A 26,889-nucleotide genomic window follows, 5' to 3' on the forward strand; every position below is an offset into this window, starting at 1 on the left:
ATATATATATATATATATATATATATATCGTGAAAAAAAAATTCCCACTGAAGAATTTGAAATTATATCACTGAAGAATTTGAGGACGCCGCGTGGTTTTTTGTTACGAATAACTTCGTGTCACATATTGACCGATCAGAATTAAGGATTAGCGGTCAGGCAGTTTCGAAATATTTCGATATAAAACAACTTCACGTTTCTTTCATCTTTAGTAAAATAAAAAATAATAGGATAGGAATAAAATTCCACAAATTAACAATCAAAACTCTTTTAATTGATATTCTCATGTCCAGTTTTACGACCCCCTCCATGAAGATTACAAACAATCAAACGGAATGATTGTCCGGAGGGGGGGGGGGAAGTCAAGAGGAAAGTAACTCTCGTTAGACTATCCCAACCAGCGCGGAAGGATGCACGATGATCGTTGACCGGAAGTAACCAGCGTACATCAACTGTATCAGTCTGGCTAGCAGTTGCGCAACTAAGTCACTCATCAAATCTCATTACACCCCATATTAATAACATTAAATTACCCACTCAGTTGAGTTGTCATTTTTCAACGAAAATGCCGGGGGTTTTTTGCACTTTCGTTGAGAATATAAGAATGAGAATGAACGAATTTGCCCCTTTTATAGCGCTCGGTGGGCGATAGACAGCCGGGGGGAGTCAGGAGGGAGTGAAAAGACCGTCTACATAACCCAAGAGTCGTTCACCTACGATTGTATGAAACGCTACTTAGCAAATGGCCGTTGGGCCGTGCGAAACGTGTCGTGAGATCGGTTGATTTTTATCGAGAAATAAAGAGTGATAAAATTTTTTGGAATTCATTAGGAGAGTAAACACCGTTTTGTTGTTTCTTTACGGGAGGGTGGGGTAAAATGGACACTTTTGACTTTTTTTGAAATGTTCAAGACGTGAGGAAATGTGAGAATAAATAATGGAGATTATTTATTAATTACTTATGGAAGGAAGTGTTCATCTCCAAAACGGCATTTCATAATTATTTTCTTTGTTCTCTGAAAATTCATCAGCATGTCCTAATGTTTCCTCACGCTTCACGACATTCTCGATCATTAACAGACAAAACTAGAGAATGTGTGAATTTGAAAAATACAATGGTTTCATTTGTAATAGAATCCACACACATGCATCACCCGTAGCAACCGCGTGAACCCTCTGACCCATTTATATTTTCAATTAAGATTATCAGTGTAATATTCAACTGACAATCGAACAGCGAGTGTTTGTTACGGCTATCGGTGATCGAGTTGCCCAAACACTCTATCGTACACGCCCCCACGCGTGTACGCGATGATATCAGAGTCGCAGGAGGCGGATAATGTCTGGGTATCGCCACCCCTTGCCTGATCTGTCCACTTTAGTGTTTGAAAAATGTTCCTCGATGCGAGAAAAGAGCCGCCTTGAGGATGGTCAGCCAAAAGATTGGAATTTCAATCGATTGTGTTATGATTTCAATTGATTGTGTTATGATTGGCCAGTTTTCAATGAATATCTCCAAATCTAAGGGAGACAGCAAAATTTTTCTCATAACCTTTTTCGTAGCACTCAATTCGCTCTACAAAAAAGGTTATTATGAAAATCTCGCTATCTCCCTTCAATTCGGAAATATTTTTGAAAAACTCAACTAAAGACTGAATTGACTTAAACCGTTTGACCACTTCGCTACTGATTTAATGTTCAGTATGAAAACGGGTTTGAATTATCCGTATGTTGATTTGTTCTCATTGATGTCTCATCAAATGGTGAATTTCCCCCAAAGAATTCTCACGCGTGGAAATTCCCTGACATCCGAATATTTCAAACTGTTCAGCCCCATAAAGAGACATTATTTTCGGTGACTGTGCCTTGTTGAGAACATTCCCGCAACGGTATCGGCATAAATCACTGGGGATATAAATTGTTAACATCGTAAAGCTTTGAACCGACGATTGCATCACGCTAAAGTGGAGGAAGGTATTCCAGGACGAGTCACGACCTGAGGCCAACGACAGTCCACACTCTTGCATTAGCGAGAGGTACACCAGGGGTCACCCGCCTCGGACCCTCGTGTGGCCGGGCTTTATTCCACTCCGCATGGCAACACTTGGGCTCTTTCATTAATCGTGGAAGGGAGAAAAGTTACTGATGCTCAAGTTTTTGACGGCTAGAAACTGCTGCACTGAGAGAAAAACAAACACGTTGTCAAACAAGTCTTGTTTGGGCCAACAAAATCGCTAGTTGAGAATTGCCAAAAAAGAATTTGTTTGGTTCGAATTTGAAGGTCTCAAACATGAATAATCGTTCTGCTTTCGACAGCAACGAAATATTTGGCTCAAGAGGCGGATAATTCACACCAGACGGTGCCTTTTCGGGTTGAAAATATCTCATTAGAGGAAAATTTATCAACAAATATTTTATCCCTAAGTTACAAGATTGCTATCATATCATTATTATTGTTTCATTTAAGGGTTCATTTGTTGTCTGCGATTATTAGACAGCCGAAACGAAAAACTACTATCCCTTGTTTCGCGTGAAACAAAGATTTTTCGGGAGCAAAATACGTCTGGGAGTATCGAATAACGAAGGAGTAGTGCTAGAAATGACATTTTCATCACGCTGTAACGAAAAGTGAACTTTTCAGCACGCTCCGCGTGCCTAAAAGTCCAATTTCCGCCACATTGTGATGAAAAATATTGTTCGTAACTCGTGAAAAAATGTTTTTTAGCTCGCGGGATTATATAAACCTCCCACTCGCCAAAAAACACTTTTTTGCACTCGTTACGAAATATACTATTCTTGCGTGTACAGAGAATGAAATTTCTTTTGAACTACTAAATCTATTTTCGCGACAAAAATTTTTCATTCCGGCGCACTCTCTGCATGTTTGGCGCAAAGAAATCCTTTTCTGATAATTTAAAAAAAACGATTTTCTTGGGACAAGTAAAACTTGTTTGAGAACTTTGTCGTTTTTCTCTCAGTGTAGGAATGGGAAGAGGTGCATCTCGCTGGGATCGCAGGATGGTTTTGTAATAAATCCGTATTAAATGATTACGAAATCTCCAGCACGACTTCGGTGTTGTGGGTTACTCAGGTTTATATCTAGGAAAGTAAAGAGCAGAGGTCTATCCTGGCTAGAAATTGCATTGAATTTTCATTGGAAATGCGAGGTGACGTTGTTAGAAATTTTTTGAAATTCAAGTAACAGATGCATTTGAGTTTTTAATATTCGGAACTTGAATTCAATTTCATACTAAATTGCTCATGGGATTGCTGATTTATCTTGGGAATTCAACAAAATTAAGTTTCTCATTACGAATAATCACTGAATTTTCAATGACAATTAGGATTTTCACACCTATCGCAAAAATTAAGTATTACGTGCAATTGAATGTTCAAGAGATTAAAAATTCTGAAGAAAAATTGCCTGAATTTTCACGATTTTCAGTAATTTTCATTGTCGTGTGAACCTGAGAAATCAAATTTCACTGAATATTCAAGAAAATTGACTAATTTATCAATAACAAGATCAATGGAAATTTCATGTAAATTATTCGTTGTTGAAAATATCAAGATTTTTCACTTGAAATTTCAAGAGTAATTTTCTAACATTATGACGTCACGGATGAAAAATCGTCATCTGCCATATCATGAAATTTTCTTGCATCTCTAATTTTCATGTACACAGTTGGAAATTTTTTGAAATATAAGTAACAGATACATCTGAATTTTTAATATTCGGAACTTGAATTCAATTTCATACTAAATTGCTCATGGGATTGCTGATCCATCTTGGGAATTCAATAAAATTAAGTTTCTCATTATGAATAATCACTGAATTTTCAATGACAATTAGGATTTTCACACCTATCGCGAAAATTAAGTATTACGTGCAATTGAATGTTCAAGAGATTAAAAATTCAGAAGAAAAGTTGCCTGAATTTTCACGATTTTCAGTAATTTTCATTGTCGTGTGAACCTGAGAAATCAAATTCCATTGAATATTCATGAAAATTGACTGATTTATCAATAACAAAATCAATGGAAATTTCATGTAAATTATTCGTTATTAAAAATATCAAGATTTTTCCCTTGAAATTTCAAGCGTAATTTTCTAGCAGTGTAGGTTGTTTTGAGAAATCACTTTATCCCTGGCATCCACAAGGGAATGTCAATTTTTAGGTTCATGACAATGAAAACTATTCGAAATTCAAGTGAATGTCAACGGAAAACCCGAATTTTGGTGAATTTCTTTGTGTGACTTCAACCAGTAAAAATCTACTGTCACCAGCAAAAGACAGAATGATAATTGACCGAATAATTTCATCATTCACGCTGTGAAATTCTCCTCGTTGATATGAAACAAATTACAAAAATATTTCGTCGACTCAAACAACTTTTACTTGTTGAAATTTTCGATCGCAAGGTCTTCCTCCTCGGTTTCCCTCGGAAAAAAATTGATTTCCTGTTGCAGACGTGATCACAACGCCAAGCAAATTCTTCACTCCCACGCCTAATGAATTGACAGATGCACAAGAATTCCCAGAATTCCCGTATTCCACCGAGAACTAATGAAACCGGTGAAAAGCTAGACTTTTACGTTCCCCTGCACGCGTGGGTGGACAGATATAACACGTCCAACGCGAAACGCTCCCCAGCGTTTCTCCATGCACGCGAAGCTGTTAATGTCACTGACTCCAAATTGTATTACAGCCCTGAGAATTGTAGAGTAATTCCGAGGGCTTTTAGACCATTGATTATTCACCATTAATTTGGGGAAATATGCGTTCTGCAGCAACACATCGAATGGAATATTCAGCGTAACTTGGTACTGAATATTCATGTTTCGATTGAAAATTCAAGTAAATCGGGAAATTCCACAGCGAAGCGGTGAAAGGCCACAGCTGTTTTTGCGAATATCTCGGAATCTAAAGGAGATAACGAAATTTTCGTAATGTCCTTTTTTGTAGAGCAAATTGAGGACTACAAAAAATATTTCAACAAAAATTTTGCCATCTCCCTTAGATTCCGAGATATTCGTTGAAAACTGGTCAACGGTAAAATCGATTAAGACCGTTTTACCGCTTCGCGACGGAATTCTCGTCTTCCTGTTCTTAAAAAATGTTGAAATTCATTGAACATTCAGTGAACTCTGCAATTTAATGATTTCTCTCCCCCCGAATAAAAATCAATGTCACTCTCCTGAGAATTCCTAGTCAACTGTTCATTAAATTTTATTTTTCTTCCAACAGTTCACGAACATTTCGTTCTCTTCCTCAATTCGATGCATAAAAAATATCATCGGTGGAGCATAAAAATGGAGTATCGCATATTACCCCGAGCACACACGCTCTAGATAAAGAATCGTTTGTCCTCCGGAATGAAAAAAAAGCGGATACCAAAGTGGCGAGTACACATATTGCTCTCGTGAGTCAGTTTTACGCAAGCCTGACGTTCAAGTATGCGTTCACTTTCCCCATCGGGCAGATAGGGCTCAACAAACAACAAATAATCCAGAATAACTAGGCTCTATTTGCCCGGTGTGATTTCCTTTTCTCACTGAATTGTTTATTTTTTAATTGAGAATTTTGAAGGGATCCGCATGTACGCATGTGCTACCATGTCTCGTCCCTGACCCCAATGGCAAAAAGTGAATGAATGGCGAACGGATCTCCGACATAACGACTCTCCCAGGTGAAAACAATCTTATGTGATCGGTCGCTTCGACGACTTTGAGTCGAAATTAACAATTTTTTGGTGGGGAAGGTGTACATTAAAGCAGGGATCCCCATCAGTATTAAATTTCTGTAATATCACGAGGATTTGACTCTTATATTATTGAAGGTTTAAAATATGTTGATTCAATTTTTCAAATAATAGGGGGGGTGGGGTAAAATGCACACTTTTTGCGTTTTAAAAATATTCCCAAGCCAGAAACTGATTTATCAATTGAGCTCAGTCTAAACTCGTCGCAAAGAGGAAGAATTGTCCTTTCAATTGAAAAATTAAATTATTTTATTTCGTGAACAATTCAACACGTCATGAACATTTTTAAAAAAGTCAAAAATGCCCATTCTACCGCACCCTCCCCCATAATACTAATAGTCTGATTTTATACGAATAATAATATATTTAAAATTTGTTAATATGAAACTGTAAATAAACTTGTTGTAACTGTAATTAACTTGTAAATCAAACTGTTATCAATTTGAACATAAATTTCATGAGTGCCCGTGCATAAGAAAAAATTTGTTTATTCATTTCTGCCGACTATTGCGATTAATTTTTTCAACCCTAGAAAAGTTAGTTTTACATGTTCTGCTGTCAGCCGAAAAAATTTAATAGAAAAACCTATCGAATTCGTTAGAAAATTCTATTGAATTTCTATTGAACTGTTAAACTAGTTTTTGGCCGATTCTATTGAAACGTTCAATAGAAAATATTCAGTAGAAAAAGTCAATAAAATTCAATTTTTCTACACAACTTATTCTATTCAGATATTTTCTACAGAATTTCCTCGGCTCAAATTTCCCAAGTTTTTCGGTTGATTTTCTTGATGAGAAGAAAAGAAAAATAGAATTTAAAAAACGTAGAAAATTTGAGTCGAGAAAATTCCATAGAAAATACATGAAAAGAATAAGTTATATATATAAAAATCGAATTCAGAATCAGCCAAAAACCAATAGAAAGTTTGATAGAAATTCAATAGAACTTTCTACCGAATTCGACAGGTTTTTCTATTAAATGTTTTCGTGCGTGCATGAAAAAACCCCATTCAGGGGAGGGTAGGGTAAAACGGACACTTGACTTTTTCAAAAAATATTCATAACTCAGAACCAGATTTATCAATCGAACTCTGTCCAAGCTCATCACAAAGGAATCATTGTTTTTCACTTGAAGAATAAAATAATTCCATTTCATGAACAATTCAACACGTCACAAATATTTCAAAAAAAGTCAAAAGTGTCGGTTTTACCGTACCCTCCCCTGTCCCTCCCGAATAGAAGCCCATTCCTCCCAAAAGGCCCACGTGGGAGCCGCCCTCCCGTCCCTCCCCCAGCAGAAGTACTTGATTCACCGAGGGAAAGGAGACGACACGCGCACGAGAGACGTTACAAACTCGAACACCGGGAAAATCGATAGTAGTCAGCACACTGAGGGCTTCAGCCCCAACCCACTCTCAATCCAAGACCCCCAAAAGTCCCCAATCACCACCTGATTGCTTCCCAGAACCGTCTGACAGCCGTGTTTACCCCCATCCCAATAATTTCCCCGAACAGCTCGAAAATCCGCCGCTAAACAGCCCCGTTAAACCCCAAAACCGGTTTCCGCCTGTGAAAGGAGGCCCGAGCCCCCCGAAATAGCCCCAATAAAATCGCCACAGCGAATTAAAACCACTCACAGTCCAAGTGTTTCTTCTTGGGTCCGATCATCTCCTCGGTGGTGGCCTTGCATACCGATTTCGCCAATCCCTGACCGGCGATACTGTGTCGGGCGGCCAAAAGCCTGTCGTTGATGGTCTGTCCAGCCATGCCGATCACCACTCGCCAAAAATAACGATCAAAGAACCCCCGAAATACCGATCAATGCCCAATTGCACGCGAAAACCGGCCCTTTAACCGCTGTATCCGGGGCTCCACCCTTCACTCACTCATCACCAGAGCAGCAAAATCCCCTGAATTTACCTCAATCACTGCACAATTACACTTGATGTTCAAAAAAATAAAGAGTCACGTCGACAGTGACGTTCGACTTAACTTGAATTAAACCTCTCCTTTCTCCTCTCTCCCGTGTGTCGCGAACCCTTTAACTCTCCTCCCGCCCGCAGCCCCTGTCGGTTTTTAAATTCGGTTAAAGGACGCGTCGATTATTCCTCGGGATTTTAATTGCCGAGTTCCTCGGCCACTGGGTTATTCTTATTTTTAACGATCGGCTTGTGGGTGAGCCGTGAGCTTGGTGCTCGCTCGCGCACCGCTTTAACAGCTCAGCTGGACGGACGACAGCTCGACGTACGGCGGCAACGGAAGGCTCCCACGACTTCACTGGTGGAAAATGGCCGTCACCCGGCTACCCATCCCCTCTTCCCTTCGCCGGAGGGTTTTGGTTATTCCCTGTCTCACTCTAGTCGCGCGGCTGACCTCACTGCTCTCCCCCCACTACTTTTCGCTGAGACAGCGAATCGGCGGGTGACGTCAGACTACGAGAGTCATGTTGAGAACTTAAGATTCTTCTTGTTTTTTATTATTGCGGATTTTCGAGAGCTCTAGAGTTTTTTAGTTATTGGCTTTTATCATTGTGAGGAGAGAGGAATAATGCGGGGTGAAAATTTTTTTTGGAGATTTTTTGGCGATTCTCGGTTCGACACCGAAACTATTTGAAATCGATCGTTTGCCGGTTTTTTTCAATGGCGAGATGTGTCTATTGGAGTTATTTACACGGAGAGAAATATTCAATAAAAATTACGTATGTTTTCCGTTATTCCGGAGCGAAATGTGGTTGTGGGAAATTTTATGAAACTGTCACGGAATTTTTCCAGAGCGTTCGGTAGTTTTTATCTGAATCTTCTGCGAAAAATTACCGAACCGTCACTTAAATTTTCTGAGTCGATTCCGTAATCGGTGAGCGAGTTGTGAGTTCCGTAATTTTTACTGAATATTTCTCTCCCTGTATCTGGAGAAGATTCGGGGGCTTTCGAAAACTTTAGAAAAAATCAGTAGTGAAGCGGTAAACCGAGTTAAGTCGATTTTGACTATTAGCTAGTTTTTGCTGAATATCTCGGAATCTAAGAGAGATAGGAACATTTTTATCATGACTTTTTTTTATAACGCTCTATTGGCTCTACAAAAAAGGTCATGACAAAAATCTTTCTATCTCTTTTAGATTCCGAGATATTCGTCAAAAACTAGCCAATAGTAAAAATCGACTTAACCCGGTTTACCGCTTCGCTACTGAAATTATATGATGTTATCTATATTTTTGGGGTTTTTCGTTTTTGTTATTATTTCAGTAGTGAAGTGGTCAATTGGTTTAAGTCGACTTAGCTCGCAGTTAAGTTTTTGGTGAATAACTCGGAATTTAAGAAAGAAAGCGAAATTTTTGTAGAATATTTTTCGATAGTCTTCACTTTTCTTTACAAAAAAGATTTTTAGGAAAATTTTGCCAACTCCTTTAGAATTTGAGATATTCATCGAGAACTGGCGCTAGAATGGAATTGACTTGAGCCGTTTGACCACTTCACTGCGGATTTATAAGTGTTACTACTGTATAGAAATATTTATTTGAAGTTTTGTTCCAAGTTTTTGATTAGTTTCGGTTCGATAAATGAAATTAATCAGTTTGCGGATTTTTTGAATGAAAATCCGATCTATTCGCTGATGGATTTATTCATCTGATTCGGTAATTAATCAAAGGAAATACCAAGAATTACGAAATTCACAATTTGCATCAAAATAATATGATCTAATTCAGATAAATATTCTTGTGAATAAAAATATTTACTAAATTTAAGAACTCCAATCGACAATTCCCCTACATTTAGTTTTCAATGACAGATATATTGTTATATTTATAAAGTGATAACTCGAGATAAATCGTAGAGGCGTATTTATTGATAGTTCTTCAGAATCGAAGATAAAAAAAGAGTAAATCCGTCCTGAAGTTATCTCTCAACATTAGAATAACAATCATCAACCTTTTTTTACAAAAGAGGGGAAGATGATAAATTAAACTATTCGATTCCGTAACAATATTGATTCATGAATTTCTTATTTTTCCCGCTAATTAAAAAAGGAATCTTGCAATGAGATTTTTTGAAAAACTCTTTTTTGGAGCAAGACGGTGATTTCCGGTGGTTCAAATAACGGAAACACATTGGGCCGCGGCAGGTTGGGTTGTTACCACAGCGGTGTGAAGTAGAATGTCTCGATTGTGCAGACAGAACTTGATATTTTTTTAAAGAGTGATTGAGGGTTGATACCTGTCGGAGGGAGGGGCACTACCAGCGAGATGAGCAGCCGCATCAGGTCTCTGCTTCAGAAGAAGGTAAATTTGAGGAGCTGATGGGGTTTTCGGTGGGGTAACCTCAGTTTTCCAACAATTGCTCAACGGTAGAGGTGAAGTGATTGTTTGGATAAACGGTGTTTATTTTTTGAATTGCATTATTCACACGAACGTTTTTGATTTTAAAAAAATATAGGGGAGGTTGGGGTAAAATGGACACTTTTGACTTTTTTAAAAATATTAGTGACGGGTTGAAATGTTAATGAAATTTAATCTTTTTTTTTTCAGTATAAAGAACAATTCTTTCCCTTTCTGATGAGCCTAAACTGAGCTCTATTGATACATTTGTTTCTGAGTTATGAATAATTTTAAAAAAGTCTAGTGTCCAGTTTACCCTACCCTCCCCTAAATATATATTTTAGAAAAAAATCTTCAATTATAGAAGAGCAGTGAAAGTATTTAATTTTCCTTTTAATTATGTGAATAAATATTGAATTCAATTGTCTTCTTAATTTTTTAAATTAAAATGCAATCCACTTTTTTCAGTGAAAGTCTTTAATTTTCCTTTTAATAACGTGAATAAATCATTGAATTCAATTGTCTTGTTAATTTTTCATATTAAAATGCAATACATTTTTTTCGACACAATGAACTCATGAATTCGTTCCAAATTTCCAAAAGTACTTGAAAAATGTCAAAAGTAACCATTTGACGCTCCTCCACTCTCTATTCAATTAAGGGGAGACTACTCTGAGTTTTAAAAGTCGTGAGTTATTGGAGTGAGACTTTTCATACGTTGAAGATCGATTATATAGATCTGAAAACGAATAATTAGTGCAAAAAAAATTTTTTTTAATGTTCGTTTGCCCGAAAACGCTTAAAATGCTAAAAACAGTCCAGGGCCTCCAATTTTTGAGCTACAAAATATTTTTTTTTTTTAAATGTCAAAAAAATGTGTGGAACAACCATTACGAGCCAGTTTTTTGGAATTCGACTCCTACACAGCTGATTTCGGTTTTTTTCATATGAAAAAAATTCACTATTTGTGTAAAAAAAATATAAAAAAGCAAATTTAGTCATGTAAGAGGCGAATTAAAAAAAAAGTGTCTCGTAATTGTTATTGCACATTTTTTTCCGAGAATTTTGAAAAAAAAATCCTTCGTAGCTCAAAAATTGGAGGCCCCGGACTGTTTTGGGAATTTTAAACGTTTTCGGGCAAACGAACAATAAAAAAAATTCATTTTACACAAATTATTCGTTTTCAGATCTACATAATCTACCTTCAACGTATGAAAAGTCTCATTCCAATAACCCGCGATTTTTAAAATTCATAGTAGTCTCCCCTTAAAAAAAATCTAACTGAATCAGCAATCGCCCGATCCCCCAAACCCGAAGAGAAGTAAAGAATTGAAGCATCATTCCCTCCGCCTTTTCAGATCCTCCAAAGCACTGGACTCCCAGACCTCCCAATCTCCCAGCATTTGTCCCTAAAACTCGACAAAACCACAAATGCATTTGCCTACGAATTCCCCTTGAGAACCCCCAGTTACGACATTCGAGGTCACTCTGACCTGCTCACCTCTCTCCAAATAGAGGACGACCTCTTCAAGACCGTGAGCCTAACGAAACGAAAAAACCACGAGTTCCTCTCGATCTCGATGAACCGCGAGAGCTTCGTAAAACAGACCCTAGAGTGTAACCGGCGCCAGGTCGTTCCCCCAGGGGTCGCCGAGGCGAATAAAAAAATCCTCGTGGAGTTCTCCTCCCCGAACATCGCCAAGCCCTTCCACGTGGGGCACCTCCGCTCCACAATAATCGGAAACTACGTTTCGAACCTGAATAAATACCTCAACAATAGAGTCCTGAAGCTGAATTACCTGGGGGACTGGGGAACGCAATTGGGATTTATCCTCCTGGGGATGGATCTGCTGGACATTCCAGCGGAGAAAATGAGGGACGATCCGATGCGACAGCTGTACGAGGCGTATGTCCACGCGAATAAATTATCGGAGAGTGATCCAGGGGTTCTGGACAAGGCCAGGGACATCTTCCAGAGGCTGGAGAAGGGGGATGCGGCGGGCCTGAGCCGCTGGGAGATGCTGAAAAATTTAACTGTCAAGGAGTTGCAGAAGACTTACGAGAGGCTGGGGGTGCAGTTTGACGAGTACCACTGGGAGTCCTCCTACAATTTCTCGAAGATCACTGGAGTGATAGATCACATGGGGCAATTGGAGCTGCTGAGGGTCGATGAGCAGGGCAGAAAGGTCGTCGAAATTAATGAGAAGAGAAATTTACCGATAATTAAGAGTGATGGGTCGACGTTGTACATCACTAGGGACATCGCAGCGGCGATTGATCGTGCGGGGAGAGGCGAGTTCGACGCGATGTACTACGTCGTGGAGTCCGGGCAGCATGATCACTTGAATAATTTATTCACAATTTTGGGGAGGATGGGCTACTCGTGGGCGAGTAAACTCCAGCATTTGAAGTTTGGGAGGATCTCGGGGATGAGCACGAGGAGGGGAACCGCGGTGTTCCTTGAGGACTTTCTGGACGAGGCGAGGGACGCTATGAGGGAGCAGCAGAGACAGACTGCGAGTGAGTTGAAGGAGTTGAAAAATTGTTTTCTTAAACTAAGGATGTTTATCCAAAATCGCAAGTCCTTGACAAATTGATTTTTTTTTGACTGAGAGGTGAGAATGTTCCCTTCATTTTGATAGAGATTTCAATCCACCAGCCCATGTTCGTTATTTAGAAATTAAATAGACAAAATGTAGCAAATGCGTGAGCTAACATGCGCTGAGGAAAAACGATAAAGTTCTCAAACAAGTCTCACTTGTGCCAAGAAAATAGTTTATTCATTCCTGTCGAGGCTAGTGCGATCAATTTTTTTTAACTTTAGAAAAGTTAGGGTTATATGCTCTGCTGTCAGCTGAAAAAAATTCAGAATTTTCCTTGATCATGAAAAAAAAATATTTACCAACACTGGCTAAACATCCTTAATGCTTTGGAAACCCTATGCCTGGCTCATTGACTGCATCTGAATTCATTTAATTTTGTAGCGACGAAGGTGGATTTGGACTCTGAGGAAGGGAGCTCGGATGTCCTGGGGATTTCTGCTGTTGTTGTTCATGATTTGAAGCAGAGAAGAACCAAGGATTATAAATTCAGCTGGGACGTAGCACTAGATGTTAGCATTTGTCAATATTGGAAGCGTTTTTCAATTTTTTCAAAATCCGATTCACTATTTTTCATCTTTAGAAAACATTTTTATCCATCAACTTCTCCATGAAGTTTTGAAATTTCACTGAAACTAGGGGAGAGTGGGGCAAAATGAAACAGTCAAAAAATTGACTGTTTGACACAATTCAAACAAAAAAATTTTTTTTGTTAAATTTTTTTCATCAATTTTTTATTATTGGGAGTACTGATGAGAATTATAATTTTCCAGTATAAGTCCTCTGAATAGATTAGGCCGATTACACTTTTCTTCTTTCATTCAATTGAAATTCAGCATCACATTTTCCCTTTTCCCCCTCCGAACTTTGGATTTTGCTCTGTTTCATTTTGTTTTCAATAAATCCGTTGACAAAATCTCCCGTCAAAACTTCTCAATAATTTTGCATTCTACTGAATGAAAAATTGTTACTCTCATTAGTACTCTCAAGAATAAAAAAAAGTTGATAAACAAAAGTTGATAAAACAAAATATTCATCAAAAAAATTTTTTTTCTCAATTTCCATCAGTCATTTTTCGACTGTTCTGTTTTGCCCCAATCTCCCCTACGTAATAAAAATTTTGCATAAATGTACCGTAAATTTCATTAAAAAATGCCTAAAACTGCCGACGAAATAAAAAATTGATAAACAATTCAATTGCACCAGATAAAAGGCGAGACCGGTGTAAAGCTGCAATACACCCACTGCCGTCTATTCGGAATAGAAGAGAATAGCGGAGCAACTCTGCCGTCTGAATGTAACCCACAGCTGTTGACAGAGCCAATCATCAATGATCTAGTCACCGCAATTAGTCAATTTGATGAGGCGGTTGTTCTATCCTATCAGACACTGGAGTCCTGTTACTTGGCCAAGTACCTGTTCAATTTGAGGTAGATAGCAGTCTATCCAATTCACCATCACCCATTCAATCCACTTAGAATCAATTTTTTCAGTCACACAGTGAACAAGACGATCCAGGAAATACGAGTCAAGGGTGAATCATCGGACGTTGCAGCGCAGCGACTCCTGCTGTATCATTCCTCTAGAAATGTTCTAAACACTGGGATGAAACTTCTCGGTCTAACACCTCTGAATAAAATGTAAAGTTGAATAATTCGTTTGTAATTAACGATTGATTACAAGTAACAGAGCAACTATTCAATGTCAATTGTCTTCATCCTCGTAAGTCATTCATCCGATTGTTTATTTTCGGTTGTAAAATGCCCCTGGGATGTGGAATTACGATTATAAATTCGTTTATCGTGTTGTCTGATGCATCAAGAGCTGAGTTTAACGCTTTTTCCACGTGAATTTACGTCGTGCTCCCTCTTGGCCTGGCTTCTTACGCTCTCGGGTACGCCAATCTCTCGTCAGAAGTCCAGCTTGAATAATTAAAAAAAAAAAAAGATGTAGATTACAGATAATTCAATTAAGAAAATTTTTTCAAACACCTGACGAGTTTTAGATGACTTTTGAATTCTTTAAAAGGTAAAGATTTTTTTTTTAATGAAGAAAAAATTTTAACATTTTCTTGACATTCAATATCTTGTTTGCAAGAAATTTCAATGGAAAACAAGACATATAAAAATTTTAAATTTGCTTCACGTGTCACTTTAAAGGGAAACTGAACCCCTGTGTCTATGTGGACTTTTAGAATTGTTTTCTCCTACAATTACCAATTTTTATCTATGAAACTACTTCATCGATTCAATCATTGCATTTTTGAGTCAAAGAAGTAATTTCACAATTCTAAAAGTTCATATAGACACAGGGGTTCCGTTTCCCCTTAACAGACCCGTCTATAACTTCCTGACGCGAGTTGAAATTTGAAATTGGAAATTAGAAAATTTCATACAAAACATTTATTCTTTCAAATTCCAATTTCCCGAATTTCAATTTTGCCACTTCTCCTTTGAAAAACTCAAAAAGGGATGAGAGGCTTTCTCTCCCAACCTAATCCAGTCTTAAGCAAGTGGAAGCCTATCGATCGCGACCAATTTCATTTCGATGGCACAACGTGTTCGCCCAGGAGGGTTAACAAAAAAAATGTTAACGAAAAAAACAAAGAACGACCTAGGGAGCTTCTACTCCCCACGAACCGTCGACATTTCATGAAATTACGATTCATCATTTCCCGGGTGAAACCAACAACGATCATTACTTCATAATTCCTTACCAACTCTCATTTTCTCAATCATCTTTGCATCCACAAAGCTGCGAAGTCCCCAGGCAATGCCCCACCGAATAGCCCCAGACTGACCAGTCGTTCCACCTCCCTCCACAGTAGCCTCAACATCAATGCTGTTTTCCATCTCCGAAAATATTAACGGAAATATGACCTGAAACATCACCAACAAACGATCTTGATCAACATCTCCCAACAGTCTCCCCACCATCCCTCAATTAAAGTCTCACCAAAAACAATAAAGAACTTCACAAACCCCTCGCCTCCTCAATCCTCGAGAAGTATTTTCTCTAACAATAATAAATAACGATTACGTGATAAATGCAAAAGATAGTCTCCACTAAATAAAACGATTAAACCTCCACCCCATCATCTCTTATGACTCGCAATTTTCGACAGAATATCCGTCAGCATTTTATTATTATCGAGCATCTGCGCCTTGATGACCTTGAGGCCCTCCTCATTAGCCCTGACCCCGCTGGATATTTGATTGATAGTGCTCTGCACTTCGCACTCGGCGGTATCATGACTCTGCTGCTTCATCCAGGTGACATGTTGACTGAGAGTGATGCTGTCGTCGTCGACGATAGGAGCATTCCTCTGAGCGACCTCGTAAGCAGCCTTGAGAATCTCCTTCGGCAGTCTCTTCTCCAGAGGATTGAGGGGCTTCACCACCAGCACCCTCTTCCTGTTCTCCATATCGATGTCATGATCGGACATCCACTTCCTGAAGGTGAAGGGAATGGCGTTGTTATTGAGCACCATCTCCGTGAAGAGTATGAGCTTGGTCTGCCTGACGAGTTTCGTCAGCCCCGCGTGATTCCTCAGTCCCTGGATATCATGAACAGCAATGCCCACTAGCAGATTCATCAGTATAACCGTAACAAAGACAAGAAACAGCGTGAAGAGTATCTGCGAGCAGACCGACAGAGGATGATACAAAACAAACGGCCCATCGGTGATCTGATCAGACTGATTGATGAGTCCCTCGAAGTCCAGCTCCCCCGCCATCATCGCAAGGACCTTGATAAGCCCCGTAAAAGGATTCCCGAAGGAGGGCTCACCAACGAAGATCACGCAGAAGCTGATGGTAAACCCGATGAGCAGTCCCGAATAAGCGAGAAGAAGCTTTGCAAACTCAAACTGTATGTGAGTGAACATGGCAACGTACGTCCCAAAAGCCGGCAGCTGTCCCACCATGAGCATCAGGTTGGTCCAGGCGCAGAGGATGGCGAAGGCGCCGACGTAGTTCTGCCAGTCGTAGGTCTTCCCGGTGTAGACGAAGGACGTCATGAAGACACTGAGAATGACAACTCCATCGAGAACATTATCAATACTCGAGAAGTACTGTCTCGCGGACTTGTGCACCATAAACCCAAAGATCTTCCTGGGTATGGTGATGCAGGTGAGGAAGAGCGAGAGGTACCACTCTATCTCGATGACAGTCTTCCTGAAGAGGAAGCCCGTCAGCCGCTTGCTCCCGCAGACCTTCGAGGCGCCAGTGTCAGCGTAGTTGTAGCACTTGTAGGCGAGGGCGGTCAGTACGTAGGTTGTCATGCAGATGACGGTCATCGCGTAGAGGAAGATCCTCATCAGGTAGAACTTGCGAATCTTCTCCCACTTGAGGTGGAGGAACGCCATGACGAGGGGGTGGGACAGCAGGTCCTTCCGGCGTTCTTGAACAAAAGTGTTGATGAAACTCGTCTCGCAAGGGTTATTACTGGGGAACAGTAGATCAAAGTGCAAGCGCATTTCGAACTCCCGATTGTGGGGGACAGGTCGCTTGAGCCTGATGGAAGCGTCGAGCCGCTGTCGGAAGACCTGAAGGGACTCGGGAATCTTCCGGAGGATGACGTTCAGGGCGGAGAGGCCGGTGCCGGTGGTGGCGCTGACGTCAGCCCCCGCCCAGATGAGAGTGTCAACACACTGGCTTTGCTCGTTGAGCGCCGCGATGTGGAGAGGTGTGAAGCCCACCTTGTCACTGGCATTGACGTTGGCTCCATGCTTCAATAATGACTCGACCAACTCCGCGGAAGAGCCTGTCGTCATCACCGCGAAGTGCAGCGGTGTCCGGTGAGCGCGATCAACAGCGTTGACGTCTGTCCCCGGGGTGTTGAGAATCGCCTCGACGCAGGGAAGATCCTGAACGAAGCAGGCCACGTGAAGAGGCGTCTCGCCGTGGTGGTTCTTCAGGACGACGCTGGCGCCTCTCTCAAGAAGAAGAATCACCACCTCCAGCGATCGTGCGCGGATGGCGCAGTGAAGCACTGGTTCCGTGTCCTGGAGGTTGGCGTTTATGTACAGCTTTGCGCCGCTGTCCAGGAGGACTTCCGCCGCCTCCCGAGAGTTTCCGAATGCCGCGAAGTGCAAGGGCGTGTAGTTACTGCTGCCACTCGCGTAGTTCACGTCAGCCCCGCGGGCTATCAGGTGTCTTAGACACGCGACACTTCCGGATAGGGACGCCGCCAGGATGGCGTTTATGCCGATGCAAGGCTCAACGTAATCGATCTGCGCCCCTCCCGCTTCGAGCTTAGTGAGCAGGTGATCTAGATCCCTGAAGCACGCCCATATGTACGCGATGTTCTTGAAGCGATCTTCGCAATCCGCGAGGACCGCGGCATCAATTTCCCCCGCGTCAATCTCACCTTGCTCCAACTCCAGCAGCTTCTTCAACTCCGCAACACTGACTACCGACCACATAGCACTCTTCAAGCTCGGCCCGCTCACTTCAACGTTCCGCAGGGCCTCCAGATTATCGAAGAAGAGGGACTCGTCGACCGGCGGAGGCTCACCCGCGTCAATCTCCACGTGTTTGATGGACTCCTCCGACGGATCCGTCACGATAACTTTCTCCGGAATATCGCGCGATCGCGATAATCTCGCGGATCTGTACGTCGAGGCCATTCGCACTGACAGCGGATCCCTGGGGCTTCTCGTAGCGTCTGCGAGGGTTGCCATGGAGTAGTGCCGCGGTCTTGGGGGTGAATTCATACCCGTCGGGTCCATATTCGCGAATTCGCTGGGCTCCATTCCTTCCGTTATTCGCGGATATCACTGGGTCATTAGTGCGCGCACATCACGCGCGCTCCCGAGATAATCAGCCACTTTCGGCTGTCTATTTTCACAGCAATTTTCAAATATTATTTCTCCGCGGTGTGACGAGTTAACGCGACACGCTGACAATGGACTGAGGAGGAATGGCGCAGCCTCACTCTCTTGGTCACTCCCTACTTTATTAATTCCTACACCCTCCAACGACTTTAGGCCGCGGCGATACGTCACGAGCGCTGGATCGCGTTTAATGCAGCCCGGACTCTGTCAACGATACCCATTACTGTGTATAGCGACCTCGATGTCATTTCGTGCTGCCGCACCGGTTAACAGCAGTATTATTCAAATTTTCATGGGGATTTTATGACCCAGGTTTTCATTCTCTACGAATTTTGAGTTTTTTTTTTTTTTTTTTTTTTTTTTTTTTTTTTTTTTTTTTTTTTTTTTTTTTTTTTTTTTTTTTTTTTTTTTTTTTTTTTCTCACAGAAGAGATAATTTTATCGCTGAATTGAATTGGGGAATTGTTATCGGCGATATCATCAGCGAGGTCACGTATTGTACTTTCAACGGATCAGTAGCGAAACGGTAAATCGGGTTGAGTCGATTTTGGCTGTTGGCCAGTTTTTGGGGAATGTCTCGGAAGCTAGAGGAGGTAGAAAATTTTTGTCGGGACCTTTTTTGTAGAGCCAACTGAGGGCTGTAAAAAAGGTCATGAGAAAAATTGTGCTATCTCTCTTGGATTCCGAGATATTCGCCGAAAACTGGCGGAAAGGCAAAATTGATTTATCGGTTTGCCGCTTCGCTACTGAGATCGCCCTCGTGATTTAAAACGACGAAACGTCTTCGAGCTTCTGATGATAATGGACTTGTATCATAATTACCTTTAGTGACCGCTACAATTGAACCGATCAGCGATGACAATGAGACTGATAATTCCACCGAGTTTATTCAACTTCCTCTCTATTTATCCATTCTTACGTGGTTCAATAAACAAGGCATTCTCAAACTTCATCAGCATTCCGTATTCTTTCACCATAAAAAATACCGGTGAATTGCGACACTTGAAATTGAGAATAATGAGCGCACGAAAATGGCTTTTATTTCGCGAGAAATTCGGCGTAATCAGATCATACGTGACTCGGAGGGATAAGTATCGTGGAATATCTGGCGGAAATAACCAAGGACGTATTAAAATTAATAACATTTATTCATGAAAAAATTTTGATGCATTTATACAATGTCATTGCGTAAAAAAAGGAGAAGAGCGAGGATAGTGATTCAGTAGCGGAGCTGTAAATCGGGTTAAGTCGCTTCTTTTCGACAATGAGTTTTCCACTGAAATTGAGCCCTGAGTGCATGATGCATCTTCCGCATAAACGACTTTAGCCTCAAAATATATTTCAGTAGCGAAATGGTAAAACGGCTCAAGTCGACTCATCTCCCAATTGAGTTTTTGAGGAATATTTCCGAATCTAAGGGAGATAGCGAAATTTTCGTAATTACATTTGTTGTAGCTCTCAATCGGCTCTACAAAAAAGGTAATAACAAAAATCTCGCTATCTCCCTTAGATTCGGAAATATTCCTCAAAAACTCAACTGGGAGATAAGTCAACTGAAGGGGAGACTACGATGAGTTTTAAAAGTCGTGGGTTATTGGAGTGAGACTTTTCATACGTTGAAGATCGATTATATAGATCTAAAAATGAATAATTAGTGCAAAAAAATTTTTTTTATTGTTCGTTTGCCCGAAAACGATTAAAATGCCAAAAACAGTCCAGGGCCTCCAATTTTTGAGCTACGAAGGAATTTTTTTTTTCAAAATTGTCGGAAAAATATGTGGAATAACAATTACCAGCTAATTTTTCTTTAATTCGCCTCTTACATGACTAAATTTGCTTTTTTATATTTTTTTTACACAAATAGTGAATTTTTTTCATATGAAAAAAAAAGAAATCAACTGTGTAGGAGTCAAATTCCAAAAAACTGGCTCGTAATTATTGTTCCACACATTTTTCCGAAAATTTGGAAAAAAGAAATCTTTTCTAGTTCAAATATTGGAGGCCCTGGGCTGTTTTTAGCATTTTAACCGTTTTCGGGCAAACGAACAATAAAAAAAAAATTTGCACTAATTATTCGTGTTCAGATCTACATAATCGATCTTCAACGTATGAAAAGTCTCCCTCCAATAACCCACGACTTCTAAAACTCGTAGTAGTCTCCCCTTAAAGCCTTTTACCCCTTCGCTACTGAATTGAAACAAAAAATTTGCAAGACATTAGTTATTACTTTTTATGACGGCAAAAATTGGCCCTTGGAAGGTGTTTTTAATCAGAAACCCACTTTTTTCGCCTCAACCCGATTTCCGCTTCGCCCCTGAACGCCACACCGTTGAGCCAACCAACCTTATCCCTCAACAACTAAAAAATCGTACAAAAATCTACCCCTTCTCGTTATTCTCCTCCTCCCCGGCCTCCTCCTTCTCCTTAGTCGTTGAACTACCTATCTTATCAGTGGCCAGCACCGTAACAAGTTCCTGAATTAATTGTCTATTAGCCTCACAAATGCTAGTTAACTCCACAATTCTCTCCTGGAGTCTAGTGGCAATTCTGCCATCGAAGTCATACTCCACCTCAGCATTAACATTTTCGCCATAACGAAACGCCGTTTGCTCGCTCTTCCTCCTGTACAAATAGGCACTGGAGCTCCTCTTCGACGACAAAGTATTCCCAACAAACTTTTTGTGCTTGGCGACCCGATGTGCAGCAGCAAGTACATCCCTGGGTAGCCTGTTCTCCCTGGGATTGAGAGGTCTGACAGTGAGAACAGCCCTCAAAGGTGACGGCAGAACAAGAGTCGTCCAACTGAGCAGTTTCACCACCTTATGAGGCAGAAGAGCCAGCAACAATGCGCTCTCCACATCGCATATGAGTTTCGTCTGCCTGACGAGCTTCGCCAGACCAGCAGTCTTCTGCAGGCCCTTGATATCGTGCACCGCAATGCCCACCAGAAGATTCATCAGAACAATAGTGACAAAGAGAAGGAAAAGGACAAAGGACAGCTGCGCCGAGACCTGCAGGAGAATCCAGGAGGTGCTGCCCACGTCCACATGCCTGCCAACATCCTCTTCCCCGGGGAAAAACAACTCCTCAAAGTCCAATTCCCCCGTCATCATCACGAGGACCTTGATGAGACCGGTGTGCGGTGAACTGAAGGACTTAGACCTCGGAAATATCACGCAAAAGCTCGCTGTGAAGCCAACGAGAAGACAGGCGTAAGCAAGCAGCAGTTTGAATACTTGCGCCTGCACACTGGTGAACATGGCGACATAAGCCCCGAACATGGGCAGCTGTCCGATCATGAGCATGAGGTTGCTCCAGCCGCACAAAACGGCGAAAGCCCCCACATGGCTCTGCCAGGTGTATGTCCTCCCGGTGTAGACAAATGATGTTGCAAATACACTGAGTATGACACACCACTCAACAATATTCTCAGGCTGCATGAAGAACTGCTGGACCGAGGGGTACGTGAGGATCCCCGTGGCCTTCCTGACGCCTTCCAAAACAGTAAGAACAACGAGGGCATACCACTCGACCTCCAGCACCTCCGGATGCCGATGGAAGAAGCCCTTCAGACCCGTGGAGTTGCCGCACAGTGGAAGACTCCCTGTCTCGTCCACCTGCCCGTGGGACTCGTTGTAGCAGTTATGAGCGAGTGCCGTCATCACCCAGGACGTCAGAACCACCACGTACAGCAGATAGAAGAAGAGCCTCCCCACATAGTACTTCCTGATCTTCTGCCACTTGAGATGAAGAAAAGACTGGCAGAGGGGGTGCTCCAGGATCTCCTTGTACCCCTCCTTAACGAAAGTCCCCAGGTACCCAATCTCCCCCTGGCCCTTGTGCTGCAGCAGCGGATGAAAGTCAATTCTCAGCTCCACCTCCCCAGCGGCTGTGCTCTGCTGATGAAGTGTGATCGATGCATCGAGTCTCTGCTTGAAGATGCACAAAGAAGTCGGTGTTTTACGGAGAATAATGGACAATGCCGTTGTACCCCCCTTCGTCCTGGCGCTCAGATCAGCTCCGTATTGAATCAGTACGTCAACACACTGGGACAACTCATTCAGAGCGGCCACGTGGAGCGGTGTATAGCCATACTTGTCGGCCTTGTTAACGTCCGCTCGCCAGCCAATTAGAAATTCCGTAACGTCGTAGGCCAGTAGTGACCTGCCAAGGGCGAAATGCAGGGCAGTTCGTCCGTCATTATCATCGACATTAGGATCGCACGAGCCATTGCGCAGGAGTGCCTCGACGCATTCCAATGAGTGCGATCTGGCAGCGAGGTGAAGTGCCGTTTGGCCTCGATGATTCTTCACCCTGACGTCGGCGTGTCTTTTAATGAGTATTTCAACGTTATCAGTGCAGCCGCCCTCGGCTGCGAGGTGGAGCGCTGTATCGCCCTTTCTCGTCGGCAAATCGGCCGCACAACCGGCGTCGAGGAGGGTCGACAGGCACGAGGAATCGCCACGATCAGCGGCATAGTGAATTGGGCCGAGACCGGTTGAGTCTAGACGATTTAACGAGGGATTATTCGGGGCCAGGAGAGCCACAATCTCTTGCGAATTGCTCCTGGCTGCCGCGTGGAGAACGCTCTCCTCGCCTTGCGCTGACTCCTGGGGGATGTCGAGCTCGAGGAAGTAGCGCGCCACCGCCAGAGAGTTGCCGAAGGCTGCGTAGTGAAAGGGGCTGTGGGTTTTGCTGCTGTTGACAATTGCCCCGTGACTTATGAGGTATCTCACACCGTTCAGACAGTCCGAGTAGGCGCACAGGTGGAGGCCAGTCAGTCCGCGCTCTTGCTCGCTGTGATTGACGTCCCCTCCCGCCGAGTGAATGCTCGGCAGGAGGTCGTCTCGACCCAGGTAACAGGCGTACAGCATCAGAACGTTGATCTCGGGCCTCTTGGACGTCTGCAGGACACTCTTCAGGCTCGAGGGCTCGTCCAACTGGCCCGTCTCGAGGTCCTCGATCAGCTGCATCCTTCCCCCGAGCGATCGCATGTGCTCCGACAGCAGTCCTGTAATTATGTCGCGCGACACGGAGAGGACTCCCTCGTCGTCGGTGGTGGAGGTCTCGCTCAGGCACATGGAGTAGCAGTGGGGCTCCTCCACCGGCGGGGGCTTTCCGTAATCCATGCAGCATTCACCTGCCTCCACGCTCTCGTCGGCGTTCATCGACGACTTTTTCGACGCCAGCCATCGGGTCAGGGATAGCGACATGTACGGACGGTATCTACGGGCTCCTGGGTTTGAGGAGGCGTAACCCGGGGACGAGTAACTCTGCTCCAGGGTCACGCGCTTACGCGGCGGCGGGAGAATCGGCACGCTGGGACATCTGTCCCCCAGGTTCGACTTCATCGTTCGCTCTCAACTGACTGGAAAATTATACATTCTTTACATCGGTTGGGGGGGTGCGGGGAGCAGTGATGCCGCGGGACGAGAGGGGGCCGTTCGCGGGCTTCTCTCGGTGACAGGAAACCATTTCGCGGCTCGGCTCGTATCGGAATACGAGGAATTTCTTTTTTGTCTCGCCGAGAATTGAGAGACTCGCGGCTTGTTTCGTCTCGTCTTGTCGCGTCTCTGTGAGAATTTGCACCGAAAAAATACGCAGAGGGGCACGTACACGGAAAAATTTATATTTTGAAAAATATATTCAAAAATATATCAAATTGGCCCAATTTATGTAAAACAATAAATAAAATGTATGTGCTATATTTATTTTTAATTTATTCTTTATAAATTTGATAAATATGTAGAATTGGCCCATATTATATATTTTTTAATATATTTTTTGATGGCGGAAGGGGCACCAATATATTTGGCCAATATATTTGCCAATATATTTTGAAAAATATATTCAAAAATATCTTAAATTGGCTCAATTTATGTAAAAAAATATATAAAATGTATGTTGTATACATATTTTTTAAATATATTCTTTATAAATTTGATAAATATATGGAATTGGCCCACATTATATATTTTTTAATATATTTTTTGATCGCGGAAGGGGCACCAATATATTTGGCCAATATATTTGCCAATATATTTTGAAAAATATATTCAAAAATATCTTAAATTGGCCCAATTTATGTAAAAAAATATATAAAATGTATGTTTTATACATATTTTTAAAATATATTCTTTATAAATTTGATAAATATATAGAATTGGCCCACATTATATATTTTTTAAATAAATTTTTTGATGGGGGCAGTGAGGGGGAGGCTCTCTCGACTCTCGTCTCGTCATGTCTCTCATCTCGTCTTGTTTGTCTCGTTTTTCTCGCGTCTCGCGGCATCACTATCGGAGACATTACAAACGGTAAAGAAAGAAACGGTGAGGCCTGAGGTGGAAGGATTTTCGCCTGAGATTTACACGAGCGGAGTTCTTCAGCGGCGGGAAAATATCCCTCTCTTCGGTCAAAATCATGAGAATTGTTGGAAAAATTCCGCATTGCCCAAAAAATTTACAGAAACACATGAATTTATACTACGATGCCATTTGGCTTCTGGTGTTCCCAGGATAATTCACGTTGCATTCTACTCAATATTTTATTCTAAATAGAATAGAATAGAATCTTCTCGAGTAGAAGATAATGTGTAAAATCATACTGAATCCAATGGCCACACTGTTAAAAAAATTTAACTGAATTTTCCAGAAAATGACACTGAATTCAATTTAGCGGAAAAAAGTCTATGAAATTTCAAGTTTCCCTGAAAATTCAAGGAAATTCCTGATTTTTCAGTGGAAGAACCATGAACATTCCGAAATTTCCCTGAATTTTCAATGTACACATGATAACTCAATAAGAAATTGCTCTGAAATTTCAAAAAATTGAAAATTCAACATTGTTGCTTGAATTTTCCAAAGTTCCATTAATTTTCATGGAATAATTCAACTGAAATTTAAAATTTCCGTGAATTTTCCACGAAAACCTCAAATTTCCAACGGTAAAATTCCCTGAAATTTCAATGAAACCGTCACTTGTTCCATATTTCAAGACTAAAGCCTAGAAACTTCAGTGGAAATTTTTTAACAATGCAGAGGAAAATCTGGAATACCCGGGCAAAAAGGAAATATTTGAATGACTCTATCCCATACAAGCGCATGTGAGCGCACGCATTTGGCGCATTTTGTCTATTTCATTTCTAACTAATGACCATGGATTGGTGAATTGAAATTTGTATCAGAGTGAAGAGAATATTTTCGATAAACATCCTCAATTCTGCGACATTTTTGAGTTTATGCACATGTAAAATCCGAAACGCTCGCGTAGACCTCACGGAAACCACCTGTGACCTCCCGTTTCCTTCACCCTTTCATTCCTCTTCCGTGCATCATGTTCCGGGAAGGATTCTGGGAATGCTTGAACGGATGTAATGATGACCTTCAACTACTCTAATACGCACATGGAATTGTGAAAGTTAAGAATTCTAATGTGTCAATCACGGTCGCGCTTTCGTGACCTTACGATAATTGAATGAAAACGTTTACACTCTATTGAATTACAATCACGAAATTCATGTGCCGATGTTATTGTTGAATTCCAAGGGAGAGAGAAAGATGACTTGGTAATTGTCGTCGTTGACAGGGGGTAGAGGAGTGTAACACCGAAAAACGTCATTGCGAACACGCGTTTCATACGAGAAGATTAAACGGACGAAATGTCATTCTTGGCTACGAATGTCAAGTGGAAAATCGGGCAAATAAATTGCAGACGACGTTCCAGTTTATCGGTACTTGGGGGGTAGGGGCAAAGAGGGGCGGGAGAGGGGGGGGGGAATTAAGGAAGGAGGTACCGTGTATTTACGTTTATGCGGACGATTCAGAGTGGATGGGAGGGGATGTCCAGTGTCTTCGAGACCTATCGCGGTATATCGAGTGGTGAATTGATATTCCTCCCGAAAATATGATTGCAGTTGAGTTATCGGCAGAATGTCGAGGTAATCAGGTGTTAATCTGGTTGATTATGACATTTGTCATTGATTTCGGACGATTATGAGTGATTGGATTTTGTTGGGAATCATTTTTTTTTTCTATATGACTAATCGAGATTAATTCACGACAGTCACCTTTCAACGGTGATACCATGGCTGTCCTTAAGACGACTGTTGCTGATGGTAATCCAGTATTATTATTTTTTTTCAAACACTTATGACGATCGGTTGCACGGTTTTGATCGAATGATCCCACGTCTCACTGTGGGTACAGCCATTCGACGACTGGGATGGAATTACGCGTGGGTAATATCAAAGTGGTGTACTTGTGCGTTGTAAGGATCAACGCGAACCGGTCACATTCGCTGACGACTATCGACTGAAACGATTTATCGACGAGAATGACTCTTCTGGGGGGAGGCGACCGGCTTGGGCTTGAGAGATGGG

General features: G+C 41.8%; 3 protein-coding genes across 22 annotated transcripts in view; 1 reads left to right on the forward strand and 2 right to left on the reverse strand.

Moving 5' to 3' along the window:
* Positions 1-8,045, reverse strand: part of LOC107045044 (phosphatidylinositol-binding clathrin assembly protein LAP) — a 28,181-nt gene extending 20,136 nt beyond the window's left edge. For all 20 annotated transcript variants that reach the window (XR_001461406.1, XR_001461405.1, XM_015267167.1 and 17 more), the window contains exon 1: positions 7,400-8,045. Coding sequence is in view for 18 of the 20 variants with exons in the window: in XM_015267167.1 (XP_015122653.1) it covers positions 7,400-7,529 (130 nt within the window). In the remaining 2 variants the exon portion in view is untranslated. The remainder of the gene's footprint in view (positions 1-7,399) is intronic.
* A 1,832-nt stretch (positions 8,046-9,877) lies between these two features.
* LOC107045043 (probable arginine--tRNA ligase, mitochondrial) lies at positions 9,878-14,382 on the forward strand. The gene is made up of 5 exons (XM_015267148.1): positions 9,878-10,038; positions 11,433-12,594; positions 13,059-13,186; positions 13,881-14,104; positions 14,168-14,382. The coding sequence occupies exons 1-5, from the start codon at positions 10,003-10,005 to the stop codon at positions 14,316-14,318; spliced, it is 1,701 nt and encodes a 566-aa protein (XP_015122634.1). The 5' UTR covers positions 9,878-10,002; the 3' UTR covers positions 14,319-14,382.
* Positions 14,383-15,474: 1,092 nt separating this feature from the next.
* Positions 15,475-26,699, reverse strand: LOC107045025. Its single transcript, XM_029126583.1, has 4 exons — positions 26,578-26,699; positions 20,892-23,877; positions 15,630-18,418; positions 15,475-15,553 (listed from the first exon to the last, which is right to left on the reverse strand). The coding sequence occupies exons 2-3, from the start codon at positions 23,858-23,860 to the stop codon at positions 15,769-15,771; spliced, it is 5,619 nt and encodes a 1,872-aa protein (XP_028982416.1). The 5' UTR covers positions 23,861-23,877; positions 26,578-26,699; the 3' UTR covers positions 15,475-15,553; positions 15,630-15,768.
* Between the last annotated feature and the right edge of the window lie 190 nt (positions 26,700-26,889).

This window comes from Diachasma alloeum, unplaced genomic scaffold (assembly GCF_001412515.2).
Source record: "Diachasma alloeum isolate Michigan unplaced genomic scaffold, Dall2.0 Dall_scaffold_00865, whole genome shotgun sequence".
Taxonomy (NCBI): Eukaryota; Metazoa; Arthropoda; class Insecta; order Hymenoptera; family Braconidae; genus Diachasma; species Diachasma alloeum.

Coding starts and splice junctions, on each gene's coding strand:
- LOC107045043 (XM_015267148.1), top strand. CDS start 10,003: ATGAGCAGCCGCATCAGGTCTCTGCTTCAGAAGAAG. Junction 13,187..13,880: donor GCTGGGACGTAGCACTAGAT/GTTAGCATTTGT, acceptor CAATTGCACCAG/ATAAAAGGCGAGACCGGTGT. Junction 14,105..14,167: donor AAGTACCTGTTCAATTTGAG/GTAGATAGCAGT, acceptor CAATTTTTTCAG/TCACACAGTGAACAAGACGA.
- LOC107045025 (XM_029126583.1), bottom strand. CDS start 23,860: ATGAAGTCGAACCTGGGGGACAGATGTCCCAGCGTGCCGATTCTCCCG. Junction 18,419..20,891: donor GAGGAGAATAACGAGAAGGG/GTAGATTTTTGT, acceptor AATGGAGCCCAG/CGAATTCGCGAATATGGACC.